General features: G+C 38.2%; 1 protein-coding gene across 1 annotated transcript; it reads left to right on the top strand.

Annotated features, from left to right (window-relative positions):
* Positions 1 to 12,840: 12,840 nt before the first annotated feature.
* LOC136227377 (putative F-box protein At5g50220) lies at positions 12,841 to 14,917 on the top strand. Its single transcript, XM_066016020.1, has 4 exons — positions 12,841 to 12,914; positions 13,219 to 13,324; positions 13,543 to 14,495; positions 14,586 to 14,917. Exons 2-4 carry the CDS (start codon positions 13,241 to 13,243, stop codon positions 14,650 to 14,652), a joined length of 1,104 nt encoding a protein of 367 aa, XP_065872092.1. The 5' UTR covers positions 12,841 to 12,914; positions 13,219 to 13,240; the 3' UTR covers positions 14,653 to 14,917.
* The last annotated feature ends 1,396 nt before the right edge of the window (positions 14,918 to 16,313 follow it).

Below are 16,313 nucleotides of genomic sequence, written 5' to 3'. Positions count from 1 at the left end.
TGGCCGATCCATCATCGACCATCACACAGCTAGTCTTCTTCCCGTTAATTTCTGCTCGGATATACAATGGCTTGTTGTGAGCCTTCCCCTCTTCTGGGAGATCCTCGTCGGTAAATGTGATCTCACTCTTCTTTCGGGCCATTATTGCCCCTACTAGCGCTGCCGGCTCAGTGTCGGTGGAGATCACCAAATTCTGCAACTCCTTCATCAGGTTCTCACGATGGTACTTAGAGTGGCATAAAACTTCCCAGACCGTAGACTTAGCTTGCGTCTTCTTCAACTGTTCAAGAATTTGGTCGTCGGGCTTAGGAGCCGAACCTTCTCCAATCTCAGTCTCTACCATTGGTGCCTTTCCCTCGGCCACACGACCTGATCTCGTCATCACCGCAACTTCTGGCTCGTCATCCGACTCGTCCCAAATGTTAATAGAAACCCTTCGATTGGCATCCTCCTCGTTCGAGGAACTCGCCCAAATGTCTACGACCATTAAATCCATGACGTGAGGAACACTCGGATTCAGGAAAAAGGGATCCGCCGATCCATACAAGGCCCAACCTATCAACTCATCATAGTCACGGAGGGACACTCTACTCATCCTTCTTGCGGCCAACGGAATAGCGCCTCGTTGTATGCACATAAGCTGCACCTTATCACTCATTGTCTCATTACACCGCTCATAACGGTGCATCCACCTCCTAGCATAATCCACAAAATGTTCCTCGGGGAATTGCCTAATCCTGTCCAAATCATCCAGGGATCCCGTCCACGGAATGTACATTTCGTATCTCGCCACAAAGGCATTTCTGAGTGGTACCCAATGACACATCTCTTCCTCCGACAGACCCTGATGCCACAATAAGGCTTCACCTATCAAGGTTTTCGAAAAATGTTCATGCAACTCACACTGTGGAAATCCAGCGTTATACATATGATCGCGGAATATCCTTGCATGCTCCACAGGATCCTGGTATCCACCATACCTAGGCATCGCTAACACCGCATCAGGTGTTTGGTAAGATGGGGAATCAGGGGTTTGCTCTGCTAACATCCATACCGTATATTCCTTGATAAATCTCTTCGTCATAGCTGCCCAATCGGTCTTAACATACATCGGCAGCGACATGTACCACATCAGCGGTTCACCCATCAATGAATTACAAAACAAGCTAGTGATCTCTTCCTCTTTGAAACTCAAGGCTGTCATAGCCGACAAATAGAAGTGAAGGTGCTCCATAGGGTCCTTATTGCCGTTATACTTGCTCACCCTTGGCAATGGACGCTTGATGGGTCCAATCTGCATTGCAAAGTGCTCCGCGGTTCTATCCTCTGCTCTCTGATACTTTTCAAGAAACAAATCCGACAACCGATCCCAATCGTGCTTGCAAGAGTCGGGCAATGAATGGAACCATTGCAAAGGCTCACTTACCAGCGAATGGTGGAACCACTGAGCAATTTCATCTACCCCGAAGGATTCAATAAACATGTCGTGCATATACTCACGCAAGTGCACTTCGGGATCCCTTCCTCCACTGAACAAACCCAAATTTGGCACGATAGTCCGAGACGCCCCTTCACCGGTCTCTTCGGCACTATCCTCGTCATATGGTGCTCCACCATCTGATCCTTCCTCCATTGGTTCATCCTCTTGTTCCTCACCCAAGAAGGACACATACAGACCATTTCCTACATTGCTTCTTTCGACGGAGTCCAACAACTCCTCTACATCTTCCTCAAAAGATTCCATCACCACAGTTTCCATCAAACCAGCTTCGATCATGCTCACCCTATGATTAGGCAATGGATTGCGCCTAATGGAAGGGTTTGCTGACGAAGGATCAGCTATCTTCTTCTCCTCAATCAAATCTTGGATTTCGTGTTTCAGCCTCTCGCAATTCTCAATCGTATGTCCATAACTGCTGTGGAACTCACAATACCCTCTAGCCTGTATCTGCGGAGTAGGTTGAGCTTTGTTATACGGGGTAAGGGCTTTCAACAATCCCTTTTTCTGCAGACGCTCGAAAACTTTAGTATAGGTCTGATCGAACTTGGCAAACCGCCTCTTTTCAATAGCATTAAGATCAACCACTTTCACTGCTGCGGATTCCGTACTCGCGCTAGGCCCTCCGGCACTATATCCAGACTTCGTCCACTTGGTATAAGCTTTCTTCGGCCCCCCATCGCCTTCAACAGTCAAGGCACAACTATACATCTGATTGAAATCCGTGAACGGCATATACCGCAATTCATTCTTAATATACGGCAACGTATTGCCAATCACCATTCGGATCTGATCTTGCTCAAGCGGCTTCTATTTCATGACCGCGGCCTTAGCCCTCCATCTCTTCACGAAGTCTGAAAGGGATTCCCCAGTCTGCTGCTTAGTGCTCTCTAACTCTTTCAAAGTGACTTCCAGCATGGTGTTAAAGCTATACTGAGCGATGAACGACTTCGCCAACTCCTTCCAATCCTTCTTTGTCACCATTGGTAACGCATGGAACCATGTGAGGGCAGCCCCCTCCAGGTAAGTGTTAAACAGCCCCAAGACTTGATCCTCGGTCAGGATCGTGTGCTTCATTACCGCAACGTACTGATTCATGTGAGCGGTGGGATCTCCACTTCCATCGAACTTTTTCATGTCAGGGAGCCGGAATTTCAGAGGCAAAGCTGTTGCTGTCAAGCAATTCTTCAAGTTATAGAAATCTTGACTCCCGGAGCTTCCTCCGCGCAAGTCCTGCACTTCCTGTGTGATGTGTTGCCTCCACTCCTCTTCCTTAGCTTTCTCCTTCTCTAACTGTTTTCGGACATAATCCTGATAATCCTCCTCATTCCCAAAGCGAGGGCCATCGTTCACCTCATTCTCAGCATGCTTACTACCACTCTTATTGTCCTTCAGTGCTAACTCAGCTAGCTGGGCCAAGATTGCGGCCAGTTGGTCGTTGATATTGTTCACAAAATTCTCCAATTCAGCCACCTTCTCGTCGGTTGGAGACATACTGACGGAAGACTGAGTATACTCGGATGAAGATGATTCAGAAGCCACAACTACTGATTCGGGACTGTCTACTCGCGACTGATCAAACTGTCTGACAAGCCGATTACTCTCGCGAAACCACAACCGCTTAATGATGACGTCTGCGCGAACGGTATCCATTAGTATGTATGTATGATTTCATATGCATGATTCGTGGTGTGTGCGTTTATTTATTTGCGATTATAAGATAAGAAGAACAAACGTTAGTTCTAATTACACGTATCACAACATCTCTCTTCCACCCTTATTCCTCCACACACTCGTTGGTCCAGGTCTCTTTCCTAGGATTTTGGTTTTTTTTGGCTCACATTGCGGTCCAGGGGACGCGTGATGCCGTCGATTATTGCGGGAAAGTAAATCAACCATCAGACAATACAGTTCGTTTTGACGTATCCATATTCAGTGACTAAGAAATCGACCAAGTTGGATTGTCCTTTCGGAATAACTCGTCTTTTGTCCTTTCGCGAGATGCGTTAATTCGGGTTTTGACTCCCTTTGAGCGCATCTCGGTTTTTAGACATGGTTCGAGTTATTCTTCTAGTCCAATCGTTCGTTATTGTCAATGACTCGTTCCCTTTTATTCGCGTGGGTTCATGTCTCGATTTTTGGGTTACAATGGGGATTTTATCGAGAACATAACCATGCGTTTGTTTAGTGATGGAATCACTTTTGGATTTATTTTAGGGAACGGATTCATTGCGTAACGTGTTTGTTTTTAGCGTTGAGATTCCGTTTACTCATTTTGCTACATGAAAAGACGGCGAGTCTTATTTGAGCGCACGATAATCTTTCGGCTAATTACAACTCTTTGTTCCTCCCAACCCACGGGATATATCATCTCAGTGTGGTTATAGAAAATCAATGTTTCGTTGAATCGCATGTTTATTCGAAGCGAGGATATCACCGTTTTCCTTCCTTTAGGCGCGAATTTAAGCAAACACGTATATCGGGCCATATTTCTTGCAGTTTTGGTAACGGTCGAAATGATCGAGTCGTTAGCCAAAACCCGCAGTCTCGTCCATATGGCGCAATTATATGGTTTGGCTTAATTCGGCTTCGAGATTTTAAACGGGGTATACTCTCGTCCGAGGCACGTATTCAACGATATTGGTTTATTTTCTTTAACTACTCGCGGGATTAACATATATCGTAGATTCAGAATGATTTTGGTCGATTAGTTCCTTTTTATTTTCTTAGTCACCTTTTGCGGACACGTCCATTTCTCTTAAGAATGACACCAGGCATAACGTAAAAGCTCGTCTTTTATTCGGAAGGGACGGGCTACTTGTGCGAAACTTTTCACGTTACAACAAGGTCGTTTGAAACAGAAATGTTCTTCGTTTTCGTTTCGTCGTGATCTCGTTTTATCCCAATTTATTTAAAGAATGTGAATAACGGCTACCGTTAATATAGTCTTTTGTATCGAAATGTAACTATCCTTAACACCGAACCGATTAATACTAATACGTGCTTACGTCATAACGTATTTCCTGAACACGTGCCTTCGTCGGGACACCGAAAGGGACAAGGCGGGTCGCACATGTTCATTCATATGAGATGACTAAGTCGTCTTTAGTTCAAATCGTTTCGATGTTTTAGGGTAATTAGTATGTCGATTCATGAGTATATATTAACGCATCGTCTCATTTTCTTTACATAATTTAGGATTAGACACGTATCATGGCGGTTTGAAAACACGAACTGATTCATTTATCACATCAAAAATAGTAACGGGTAATCCTATGGAAACTTCTAAGGCTACTATATGCTGACACGGCTGACCGCGGGACCTCACAGGACCGCACAGATTCGCCCCTAACGAATGGATGGGGACCCTTTGGCGCCTTACTGTAAGGGGGAACTTACGCTAGCCTCTTTCGAGCGACGAATGGACTCTCGCTAGAGGTTTCGCGGAAATTACCCAAAGGGTTTGCAATAATGCTCGTGAATGCATACGAAAAGAAGTAAAACGATCCGTCCCCGTTAAGGGCTTAGTGCATGCCTTCCGGAATCAAATTTCTCGCTTCCCCAGTAGAGTCGCCACTTGTAAGACGAGGTATCGCGGCCTAATCTCCCGGGCGGACCGGGGGGTGGACAACCTCATGGCGACGTAAGCGGTGATTGGCGCCAAAAGCAACCAATCGTGGAATCAAGCTGCTCGGCAGGACCGGAGCTCGGAGATATGGAAGAGTCGCCACCCACGAATGGGAAAATGAACACCGATCCCTTGCGGGAGACTGGTGTGGGTTCGGAAAACTTAGGTACGAGCCGAGAAGGCTAGCTCCTTTCCGGAGAAAGGCTACTAGGCACCCCGACATCGCCCGGTTATGAACCACCGGCCTCCTACTCAGCATGTTAGGCGATAACGGACTAATCGTATACTTCTTTAAGTTTAAAATTCATTTGAAACCCTTTTCTTTCTCTTTTTAGAAACCGCTTTGAGCATATGATATTGAAAAGCCACATCAGTAAAGAATCACTCATTTATGTTTATACATACACAGAGAGGGGGAAGAAAGAAGTGATTTATTTACAACTGTATTAAATATTATATCGTGTGTTTATTCTACACTAACTTATTTCCCAAAAACGGATTTATTTACATGGTTCGCACCTTAATCGCCGTTGGAACGATTCAGGTGCGTTTTAAAACCCCGTTTGATGAAGTTTACCCGAATCGCCGTTGGAACGACTCGAGTATTTGAAAACGTTTGAGATAAAAAAACCTTTTAATGAGAAAACATGGTTAAACATACAAGTCAATTTTATTTTGTACAAATTCTTTAAGAAAATGGTTCAAAACTCTATTATTCGCAAAGAAAACGATTTTAATTACAATGATCCTTTAATCCGCCTTTGGAACGGATTAGGGTTTTAAAACTTGGTATTTTGAAGACGATTTGAAATATTAACAAGAATGACTCCATTTATTTACATTACAAATCTAAAAAGAACATTAGTTTAAATAATTCAATTGAAAACTCTCTTTTTGGTGATTTATTTTCCCCACTTACTTTAATGGACTCTTTAACTATTATAATTACAATAAACTAACATTTACACTCAAATGAAGCCCTTTTGAAACATGGACCCTATGAATAGGCCAAAAGAATAAAGAAAATGGTTTTAGACCATATATATATATGTATACATTTAAATCAAAAAGGAAGATAAGAAAATAAGATTTAACCAAAAATCACTATATGTATATGAAGATAATAAACACAATATATCTTATACTTTGAAATGTGAAAATAATAAGTAAATCCTATAACTAAGAAAGTAATACTTATCTAAAAATAATTTAACTCAATAATCACTAAAATAACCCAAATATTCTAAAAAAACTATACATATATATACATAATTAATATAGTTTAAATATCAAAAATACCATATGCTAATGTCTATTCATTATTTCTCAAAATATCAAGTAACTAATATTTAAATATAACCTAAGTTAATAAAAAAGGGAAATACATATATATATATTTATACTTATATTACAAAATAGAATAAAAAGAGATATACAAATATTCTAAAATAGATATATATACTAAAGTTCTAAAATAAGTTGAAAAACATGTATTACATAATCATATATATATATACTAAGGATTAAAAGTCTAAAAGTTAAGAAAAAGGGACTGAAATGGCATTTTTTACATTTTGGCAGATTTACCGACGGAAATCCGTCGGTAAACAGCCTTTAGTGACAGAATTGGCAAATTACAGCAGCACTCCAATATTTTCCAGATTTGTTCAAAAGCCTTAAATTAAATCTAATTCAATCGTTTTGGACTTCCGAACTACCGAAAATGGATCATAGTCGAAAACGGAAGTTCCTAAAACGATGTTTTTATTTTAAAACATTATTTGGAAATTTCTTTTAAATTAAAAAACTTATAAGTACAACGTTTTCGACACCCGAACTACCTTTTTATCGGATCACGGTTCGTATTGGGATGTCAAAACGAGGTTTTTATTTTAAAACAAAACCGAATTTTATTTAACACGAAACGAAAATTAAATAAATATGCTAACTAAATAAAACGTGACAAAATAAATAAATGACTAAAGGAATAAAAAAACTATAACATAAAAAAAAAATAGAAGGAGAGAAATAAATTAAATAAAGAGTCTAGTCCTCGGATAATACCTTTAATTCGGTATCTGACAGTCGAAGCCGATTGATTCCACGAACCGCGAGCTTCCGTTTTTTAATGAAAATTTAGTAAAAATTGAACTTAGGAAATTTGAAATTTTTGAGAAAAAAAATATTTTTCTCAAAAAAATCCACTCTCTCTCTCTAAAAATGTTTAGAGTGAGAAAGTTTTCCTCTTCTAAAAAATCCTCCCTTTCACCTTGGGATCCGTGCCCTTATATAGGGAAACGGATCCCGGAACAATGGGCGACGCCCAAAAAAAATTGGGCGTCGCCCATTGTGGTTGGGCGGCCGCCCAACCTAGTGTTGGGCTACCGCCCAACCTTGTTGGGCGATCGCCCAACTTTCGTTGGGCGATTGCCCAACGGCGTTGGGCGAGCGCCCAACACGAGGTTGGGCGCCCGCGCCCAACCCTCGTCGGGCGTCCACCCGACGCGTTGGGCGTTCGCCCGACGTGGTTGGGTGCCCGCCCGGCGACCCTCGGGGCGTGCCCCGCACCGTCGGACGCGTGCACTCCGTGGCCGCCGAGCGCGCGTTCCGCGCAGCTAGACGCTCGCACGTCGCGGCCGCCGAACGCGCGCCTCGCGCTCCCAGGCACATGTGCTCAACGGTCCATGAGGGCGCGCACCGCCAGCGGTCCCAGGCATTGCTCGGGCGTCGAGAGCATGCCACTCGCGGTGCGTCCGACGGACGCCGCGTGCACGTCTCGAGCCGTCAAGCGGGCGCTCGACCATCGTCATCCGCGTGCGGGATGCCGTTGTGTGCCCGCGCCGTGCCGTTAATTTTCCTCAGCTTATTATTCTTTATATATTTTTCAAAACTCTCGGAATCAATCGCTTCGACCGTCTTGTTTCAGGTTTTCGTCACAGGTAACGTAACGTAACGTAACGTAACGTAACTCATAGTAACATAACGTAACTCATAGTAACGTAACATAATGTAACTTAGAGTAACGTAACTTAGAGTAACGTAACGTAACTTAGAGTAACATAACATAACTTAGAGTAATGTAACGTAACTCAGAATAACATAACGTAACTTATAGTAACATAACATAACGTAACTCATAGTAGTAACGTAAAGTAAGGTAACTTAGAGTAATGTAACTCAGAGTAACATAGCGTAACTCAACGTAACGTATCGTAACGTAACATAACATAACGTAACGTAACTGAGAATAATGTAACGTAACGTATCGTAACGCAACGTAACATATGGTAACGTAACGTAACTCAGAATAACGTAACGTAACTCAGAATAACGTAACATAACTCATAGAAACCTCACGTAACTCATAGTAACGTAATGTAAAGTAAGGTAACTCATAGTAACATAACATAAAGTAAGGTAACTTAGAGTAATGTAAGTCAGAGTAACGTAGAGTAACTCGGAGTAACGTAGAGTAACTGTGAGTAATGTAATGTAACTCAACCTGACGTAACATAACTTCGAGTAACATAAGTTAGAGTAATGTAATTTAGCGTAACGTAACTTAGAGTAACGTGACGTAACTCAGAGTAATGTAACGTAACTCAGAATAACGTAACATAACTCATAAGAAGGTAACCTAACTCATAGTAACATAACGTAATGTAGTTCATAGTAACATACCGTAAAGTAAGGTAACTTAGAGTAATGTAGTGTAACTCAGAGTAACATAATATAACGTATCATAACGTAACTCATAGTAACGTAACTTAGAGTAACGTAACTTAGAGCAACGTAACGTAACTTAGAGTAACGTAACATAGCATAATATAACGTAACGTAACGTAACTTATAGTAACATAACATAACTTAGAGTAACATAACGTAACTTAGAGTAACGTAACGTAACTCATAATAACGTAACATAACTCATAGTAACATAACCGAACGCAACTCATAGTAACGTAACGCAAACTAAGGTAACTTAGAGTACTGTAACTCAGAGCAACGTAGCATAACGTAACGTAACGTAACGTGACGTAATGTAACGTAACGTGACGTAACGTAACGTAATGTAACGTAACGTAACGTAACGTAACGTAACGTGACGTAACGTAACGTAACATAACGTAACATAATGTAACGTAACGTAACTCAGAGTAACGTAACGTAACGTAACTCAGAGTAACGTAACATAAAACATAGGAACGTCACGTAAGTCATAGTAACATAATGTAACATAACTCATAGTAACGTAATGTAACTTAGAGTAGCATAACTCAGAGTAATGTAGCGTAACTCAGAGTAACGTAGCGTAACTTAGAGTAACGTAGTGTAACTCAAAGTAACGTAAAGTAATGTAACGTAACATAACGTAACTTAGAGTAACGTAACATAATGTAACGTAACGTAACTCAGAGTAACGTAGCATAACTTAGAGTAACATAACGTAATGATGTAATGTAACTTAGAGTACTATAACTCAGAGCAACGTAGAATAACTCAAAGCAACGTAGCATAACTCAGAGTAACGTAGCATAACTCAGAGTAACGTAACGTAACGTAATGCAACGAAACGTAAGGAAACATAACGTAACGTAACATAACGTAACGTAACGTAACGTAACGTAACGTAACGTAGCGTAGCGTAATGTAACGTAACGTAACGTAACGTAACCTTTCGTAAGGTAACGTAACGTAAGGTAACGTAACGTAGCGTATCGTAACGTAACGTAGCGTAACGTAGCGTAACGTAACGTAGCGTAACGTAACATAACGTAACATAGCGTAACGTAGCGTAACGTAACGTAGCGTAACGTAACGTAACGTAATGCAACGTAGCGTAACGTAACGTAATATAACGTAACTTAACGTAACGTAACTCAGAGTAACGTAACTTAGAGTAATGTAACGTAATGCAAACTAAGGTAACTTAGAGTACTGTAACTCAGAGCAACGTAGCATAACTCAGAGTAACGTAGTGTAACGTAACGTAACATAACTCATAGTAACGTAACGTAACGTAACGTAACGTAACGTAATGTAACGTAACGTAACGTAACGTAACGTAACGTAACGTAACGTAACGTAACGTAACGTAACGTAACTTAGAGTAACGTAACATAATGTAACGTAACGTAACTCAGAGTAACGTAGCATAACTTAGAGTAACATAACGTAATGATGTAATGTAACTTAGAGTACTATAACTCAGAGCAACGTAGAATAACTCAAAGCAACGTAGCATAACTCAGAGTAACGTAGCATAACTCAGAGTAACGTAACGTAACGTAATGCAACGAAACGTAAGGAAACATAACGTAACGTAACATAACGTAACGTAACGTAACGTAACGTAACGTAACGTAGCGTAGCGTAATGTAACGTAACGTAACGTAACGTAACCTTTCGTAAGGTAACGTAACGTAAGGTAACGTAACGTAGCGTATCGTAACATAACGTAGCGTAACGTAACGTAGCGTAACGTAACATAACGTAACATAGCGTAACGTAGCGTAACGTAACGTAACGTAACGTAGCGTAACGTAACGTAACGTAATGCAACGTAGCGTAACGTAACGTAATATAACGTAACTTAACGTAACGTAACTCAGAGTAACGTAACTTAGAGTAATGTAACGTAATGCAAACTAAGGTAACTTAGAGTACTGTAACTCAGAGCAACGTAGCATAACTCAGAGTAACGTAGTGTAACGTAACGTAACATAACTCATAGTAACGTAACGTAACGTAACGTAACGTAACGTAACGTAACGTAACGTAACGTAACGTAACGTAACGTAACGTAACGTAACGTAACGTAACGTAACGTAACATAACATAACTCATAGTAATGTAACGTAATGTAACTTAGAGTAACGTAACTTAGAGTAACGTAACGTAACTTAGAGTAACATAACATAACTTAGAGTAATGTAACGTAACTCAGAATAACATAACGTAACTTATAGTAACATAACATAACGTAACTCATAGTAGTAACGTAAAGTAAGGTAACTCAGAGTAATGTAACTCAGAGTAACATAGCGTAACTCAACGTAACGTAACGTAACGTAACTCAGAGTAACGTAACATAAAACATAGGAACGTCATGTAAGTCATAGTAACATAATGTAACATAACTCATAGTAACGTAATGTAACTTAGAGTAGCGTAACTCAGAGTAATGTAGCGTAACTCAGAGTAACGTAGCGTAACTCAGAGCAACGTAGTGTAACTCAAAGTAACGTAAAGTAACGTAACGTAACATAACATAACTTAGAGTAACATAACATAATGTAACGTAACATAACTCAGAGTAACGTAGCATAACTTAGAGTAACATAACGTAATGATGTAATGTAACTTAGAGTACTGTAACTCAGAGCAACGTAGCATAACTCAGAGCAACGTAGCATAACTCAGAGTAACGTAGCATAACTCAGAGTAACGTAACGTAACGTAATGCAACGAAACGTAAGGAAACGTAACGTAACGTAACGTAACGTAACGTAACGTAACGTAACGTAACTCGGAGTAACGTAACTTAGAGTAATGTAACGTAACATAACGTAACTCAGAGTAACGTAACTTAGAGTAACATAACGTAACATAACGTAACTCAGAGTAACGTAACTTAGAGTAACATAACGTAACGTAACGTAACATAACATAACATAACGTAACTCGGAGTAACGTAACTTAGAGTAATGTAACGTAACATAACGTAACTCAGAGTAACGTAACTTAGAGTAACATAACGTAACGTAACGTATATTAACTTAGTGTAACATAACTTAGTGTACCGTAATGTAACTCAGAATAACGTAACGTAACATATAGGAATGTCATGTAAGTCATAGTAACATAACGTAACATAACTCATAGTAATGTAATGTAGCGTAACCTAACTTAGCGTAACATAACGTAATGTAAGTTGAGAGGGATATCAAAACACTTCAAAATTTAAGGGGGCTAATCAAGATTTTTGGTTAAATTCAGGGGCAAAACAAAATATTAAAGGAGAAAGACAGTAATTTCAGCATATCATTACGTAGATAAGTATTTTTTGCATTAAAAAATAAAATTAATCCATAATGTTTAAACAAACACGTACACAATTAGGATTCTATCCTAAAAGGGTTAAGGTGCAAAAATACCCCTAATGTTGGAAGTTAAGAGCAACTTTACTCTTAATGTTGATAAATTGAGTCAATTTCAGACAGTATTATAAAACACAAACATTTTTGTTAATTATTTTGCACCAATTGCATAACAATTCATTTAAAAAAAAAGATTTCATGTTTTTTATAATTTAATAATAGAATTTGAGATTAATATTTATAAATTCGGTGGATTTTTTTGAATTTTTTTTGTCTAATCCGTACAAAAACACAGTGTATTTTTTTTATTTTTTTACTTTTTTTGCATCCCAACGAATGTTTATGATTTGTTACTGATAAAATGACACACATATGAAGTGTAGATAACAAGATTCATAACCGAGAAAACAGTTTGATGAATTATTTCTTAAACTAACCCAATTTATTAACGTTGGGGTAAAATTGCTCTTATCTTCCAACGTTATGAGTAAAATTACATCATTTTAGATGTTAGGAGTATTTTTACACATTAACCCTAATTAGAATAATGTGGACCCTATATAAACTTCTTCTTACCATACGATCTCGTTCCTTATTTTAAAAATACGAAATCCTTTCTTCTTCCTAAACCTCGTTTACTCTACTGAGGTTTATCAGAGTTCGGAACAGAGAGCTTCTGGTTTTTCCGGTAAAAATTTATTCTGTTTGCAGTGTTCTTTCTCACGATTTTTATTTGGCTATTCTATTCATTTAGTGTTCCTAATATATACGATTAAGCCTCTTCTTTATGAGATTTTTACCATTCTATGAATTCTTTGATTTCAATTAATTAGGGTTTTCTTTTTAGCAATTTCAATTCAGAGTTCAGACCATCTCTTCTCTTTGCACTGTTTCTTCTCACGATTATGTTTCAGTTAATTCGTTTATTTCTATTTGGTTTTTGAGCATTTTGAATTCAGTGGGCTGATAATGTCATTTGTGTTTTGTTTCAGTATCGTCGCTTCCCAAATAATCATGAAAAGAAAAAGGATTTCTTCGGATACAACGAGAGGTAGAAAACAAACAGAAGAAGTTAGTCAAGTAGAGACTCATATTCAGGTTCTTTATTTTCTGATCTCCCGAAGGATGTTCAGCTAAATATCCTAATTAGGGTGTCAATTAAGGGAATTTTTGTATTGAAATGTGTATGCAAAACGTGGTATGATATAGTTTCAGATCCTGAATTTGCAAACCTCCATTTTGATCATGCTGAGGTTTATCCTTTGATTCGAACCTCATATAGTAGAAATGGGTCGAAAATGGTTCATCTTATGCAGCCAAATAAGGATGACTTTGAGCTCAATCTTGGGATGTGTGATCATACCTTGTCTAAGCCTGGATGTGTCTCCACTGTTCATGATAAAATTGAAGCCAGATTTGAAGTCCCTAAAATATACGGGCTCATGAAACATCACAATGGACATGGTATAGTTACATGCAACGGCTTGCTTTTCTCGCCCAATCTATCTGATAGACATCGTCCTATTGTTTGCAATCCTGTTACAGGTGAGTTTATTAACCTTCCTCGAGTGCCTAAGATGATTGAGTTTGGTTGGAATAAAATAAATTATGGTTTTGGTTTTAGTCCTGCGACTAACCAATATAAAGTGATAAGAATGTCTAAGCGAGACATCCCTCTTGGTAATGAAGCTGAAGTACATATTCTTGGTACAAAAACATGGAAAAACATTGACTTTTTCACCCAGGCAATGCCTGCGCACCCTCCTGCTTATTTGAATGGTTTTCTTTATTGGTCTTCTTATTTAAAACCATTATCTATATTTAGTTTTGACATTGAGAAGGAACGTTTTGGATCACTTTCAGCACCACCACTGAATAAACCTTATAACAATGTGGGAGTATTAGGGGGAGAACTCTGCATATGTGAGGTTCTTGAGTCTGGTGTTCATGTTTGGACAATGAAAGATAATGGTACCGAAAAAGTGTGGTCTAAAGTTTTCTCCTTTGATCACATGTATTCTAGAGAAAGACGATATTATGTCAGGTATCGACCCATTAAGTACATGAATGATGGAGCATTACTGATGTTTAACTCCGGTGAAGATGCTTTAGTGTACATGGATCCAAAAGAAAGTGAATTGAGATATTTGAAGGTCTGCCAATGTAAGATAGATTCCAAAGTCGAAGCAATTGCTCATATTCCAAGCTTTGTTTCACTCAAACATGCTCTATCGGGACAGAATGTGAAGGTGTATAATGTCCGGTCTAGGTAATTTTGATTCTGCAGATTATGACAAGAATGTTTTTGAATGCTGCTTATTTTTATACCTTCTAACCATTTTATTACTCTGTTGAATAGTTGCGCGAAAGTTGATGTTGTGCAAAGACCCCGATATCATCGATCTTGTAAGTTGCCACAGAGGTAAATGTATTACCTAGACGAACCAAGCTTGGGTTTGTTGAATCAAGTGAAAGATGCGGAAGGTATATTCATGTTTGAAGAATCTGAGATTGATATTCATTTTATGATTTTCGATTATATATATTTCATTCAGCAATTAATATCAGATTAAGATTCATCATGTTTTTACTTTCTTTTATTTTTGTTCTCTTTTCATATATATTTTAAGCCATTCTTATTGTTGGAATAAATAAAAAAACCATTCGGATTGTGGAATAAAAAAAAGCCATTCTGTGTATATATTTTAAAGAAGTGCTGCAAAGCTTCCACAACAGTGTCTGCTGCTATGTTCAATGATAGAGTAATTAAATGTAAAAGTAAATTTAGCAAATTACTATTTTAACTTTATTATTTAAATATTGTCAAGCACGTGGTATATGAAGGAGAAGTTACTATATTAAGTAAAAAGACGAGATAAGGGAGGAGATGAATTACTAACTTAAAAAGAGGAGTCAAATGTCATGATATATGATGAACGGAAATAGTGGGGTTTATGTTGAAAGGGTAAAATTCAGTGGTTTTTATGTTAGGTTTTGAAGTTCAGTAGCTATACCGCAAAGACGATCAAAGTTCAGTGGTCATGGGTGTAATTTACCCTATTCTTTTATATAAGTAATGAGATTTTGTTCAAATCATTTTTAATCTGAAATAGATGAGGTTTTTTTAGATCTTATGGTGGTGTTCGTTGTTGATATTTTATAACTTCGTCTGAACTTGCTTGGATTTATTAACATTATGAATTTGTTTAAAGTTTAAAGTGATATACACTTATGAACTTTCTTATATTAATCTATTGGATCTCTGAATTTTCTCATAGTAATCTATTGCTGACTCTATATTTTTAAATGTACTTAAAGAGTTCTATAGTTTTAATTTATTCAAAAAATTTAAACATTCTATCATTATCTTTTGTCATTGTGACACATGTTAGTGTCCTTGGAATGGTCGGTTTTGCTATTTTATTTGTTTCCTTTTCGTACTATTTGTTATATAAACGTTAGAGTCTATGTTTGGGATTCAAAGGGAATAAAAGCAATATTTGGGATGTTCGTCTTCTTCCTTTCTTTAATATTCTGTAATGAATGTTACCTTGATTTTACTCACGCCACAACACTTAATACATCACTCCAATTTATTATTAAGTTATGTGCACTTCAAAATATTTGGATAAGGTTATTGATAAACATTAATAGTAGGCTTAATACATCGTTTGCTTCTGAATTTGTTTAAAAAGATTGATTAGTCCTTTGAATTTTTAAAGTGTCTTGATAGCTCCATCAACTTGCATAAAAGGTTCATTTAGTCTCATTAATTTGCATAAAATCTAATCAATTGATCACTCAGTTGCAAAAAAATAAATTAAATGCGGAAGATTATTCCACGCATCTTAGAATGTTATTACAAAATTCAAAAATATATTAAAAGGAAGTTATTACTTGATCAACTATAAAATTTGTCTTCTCTAATATTAGAACCGCATATCTCAATCTTGGTCGTTTTACTTTTTTGGACAATCAAACTTTTTGGACAAGACAAATTTAGGGAACAAATGATGTATTAAGCCTTAATAGTATGTTCTGGGGGAAGGAAAGGAAGGAAATGGGATTGCATGTAGTATAGACCAAT

This window comes from Euphorbia lathyris, chromosome 4 (genome assembly GCF_963576675.1).
Source record: "Euphorbia lathyris chromosome 4, ddEupLath1.1, whole genome shotgun sequence".
Lineage (NCBI taxonomy): Eukaryota > Viridiplantae > Streptophyta > Magnoliopsida > Malpighiales > Euphorbiaceae > Euphorbia > Euphorbia lathyris.
This window is presented reverse-complemented; position numbering and strand designations above follow the sequence as displayed.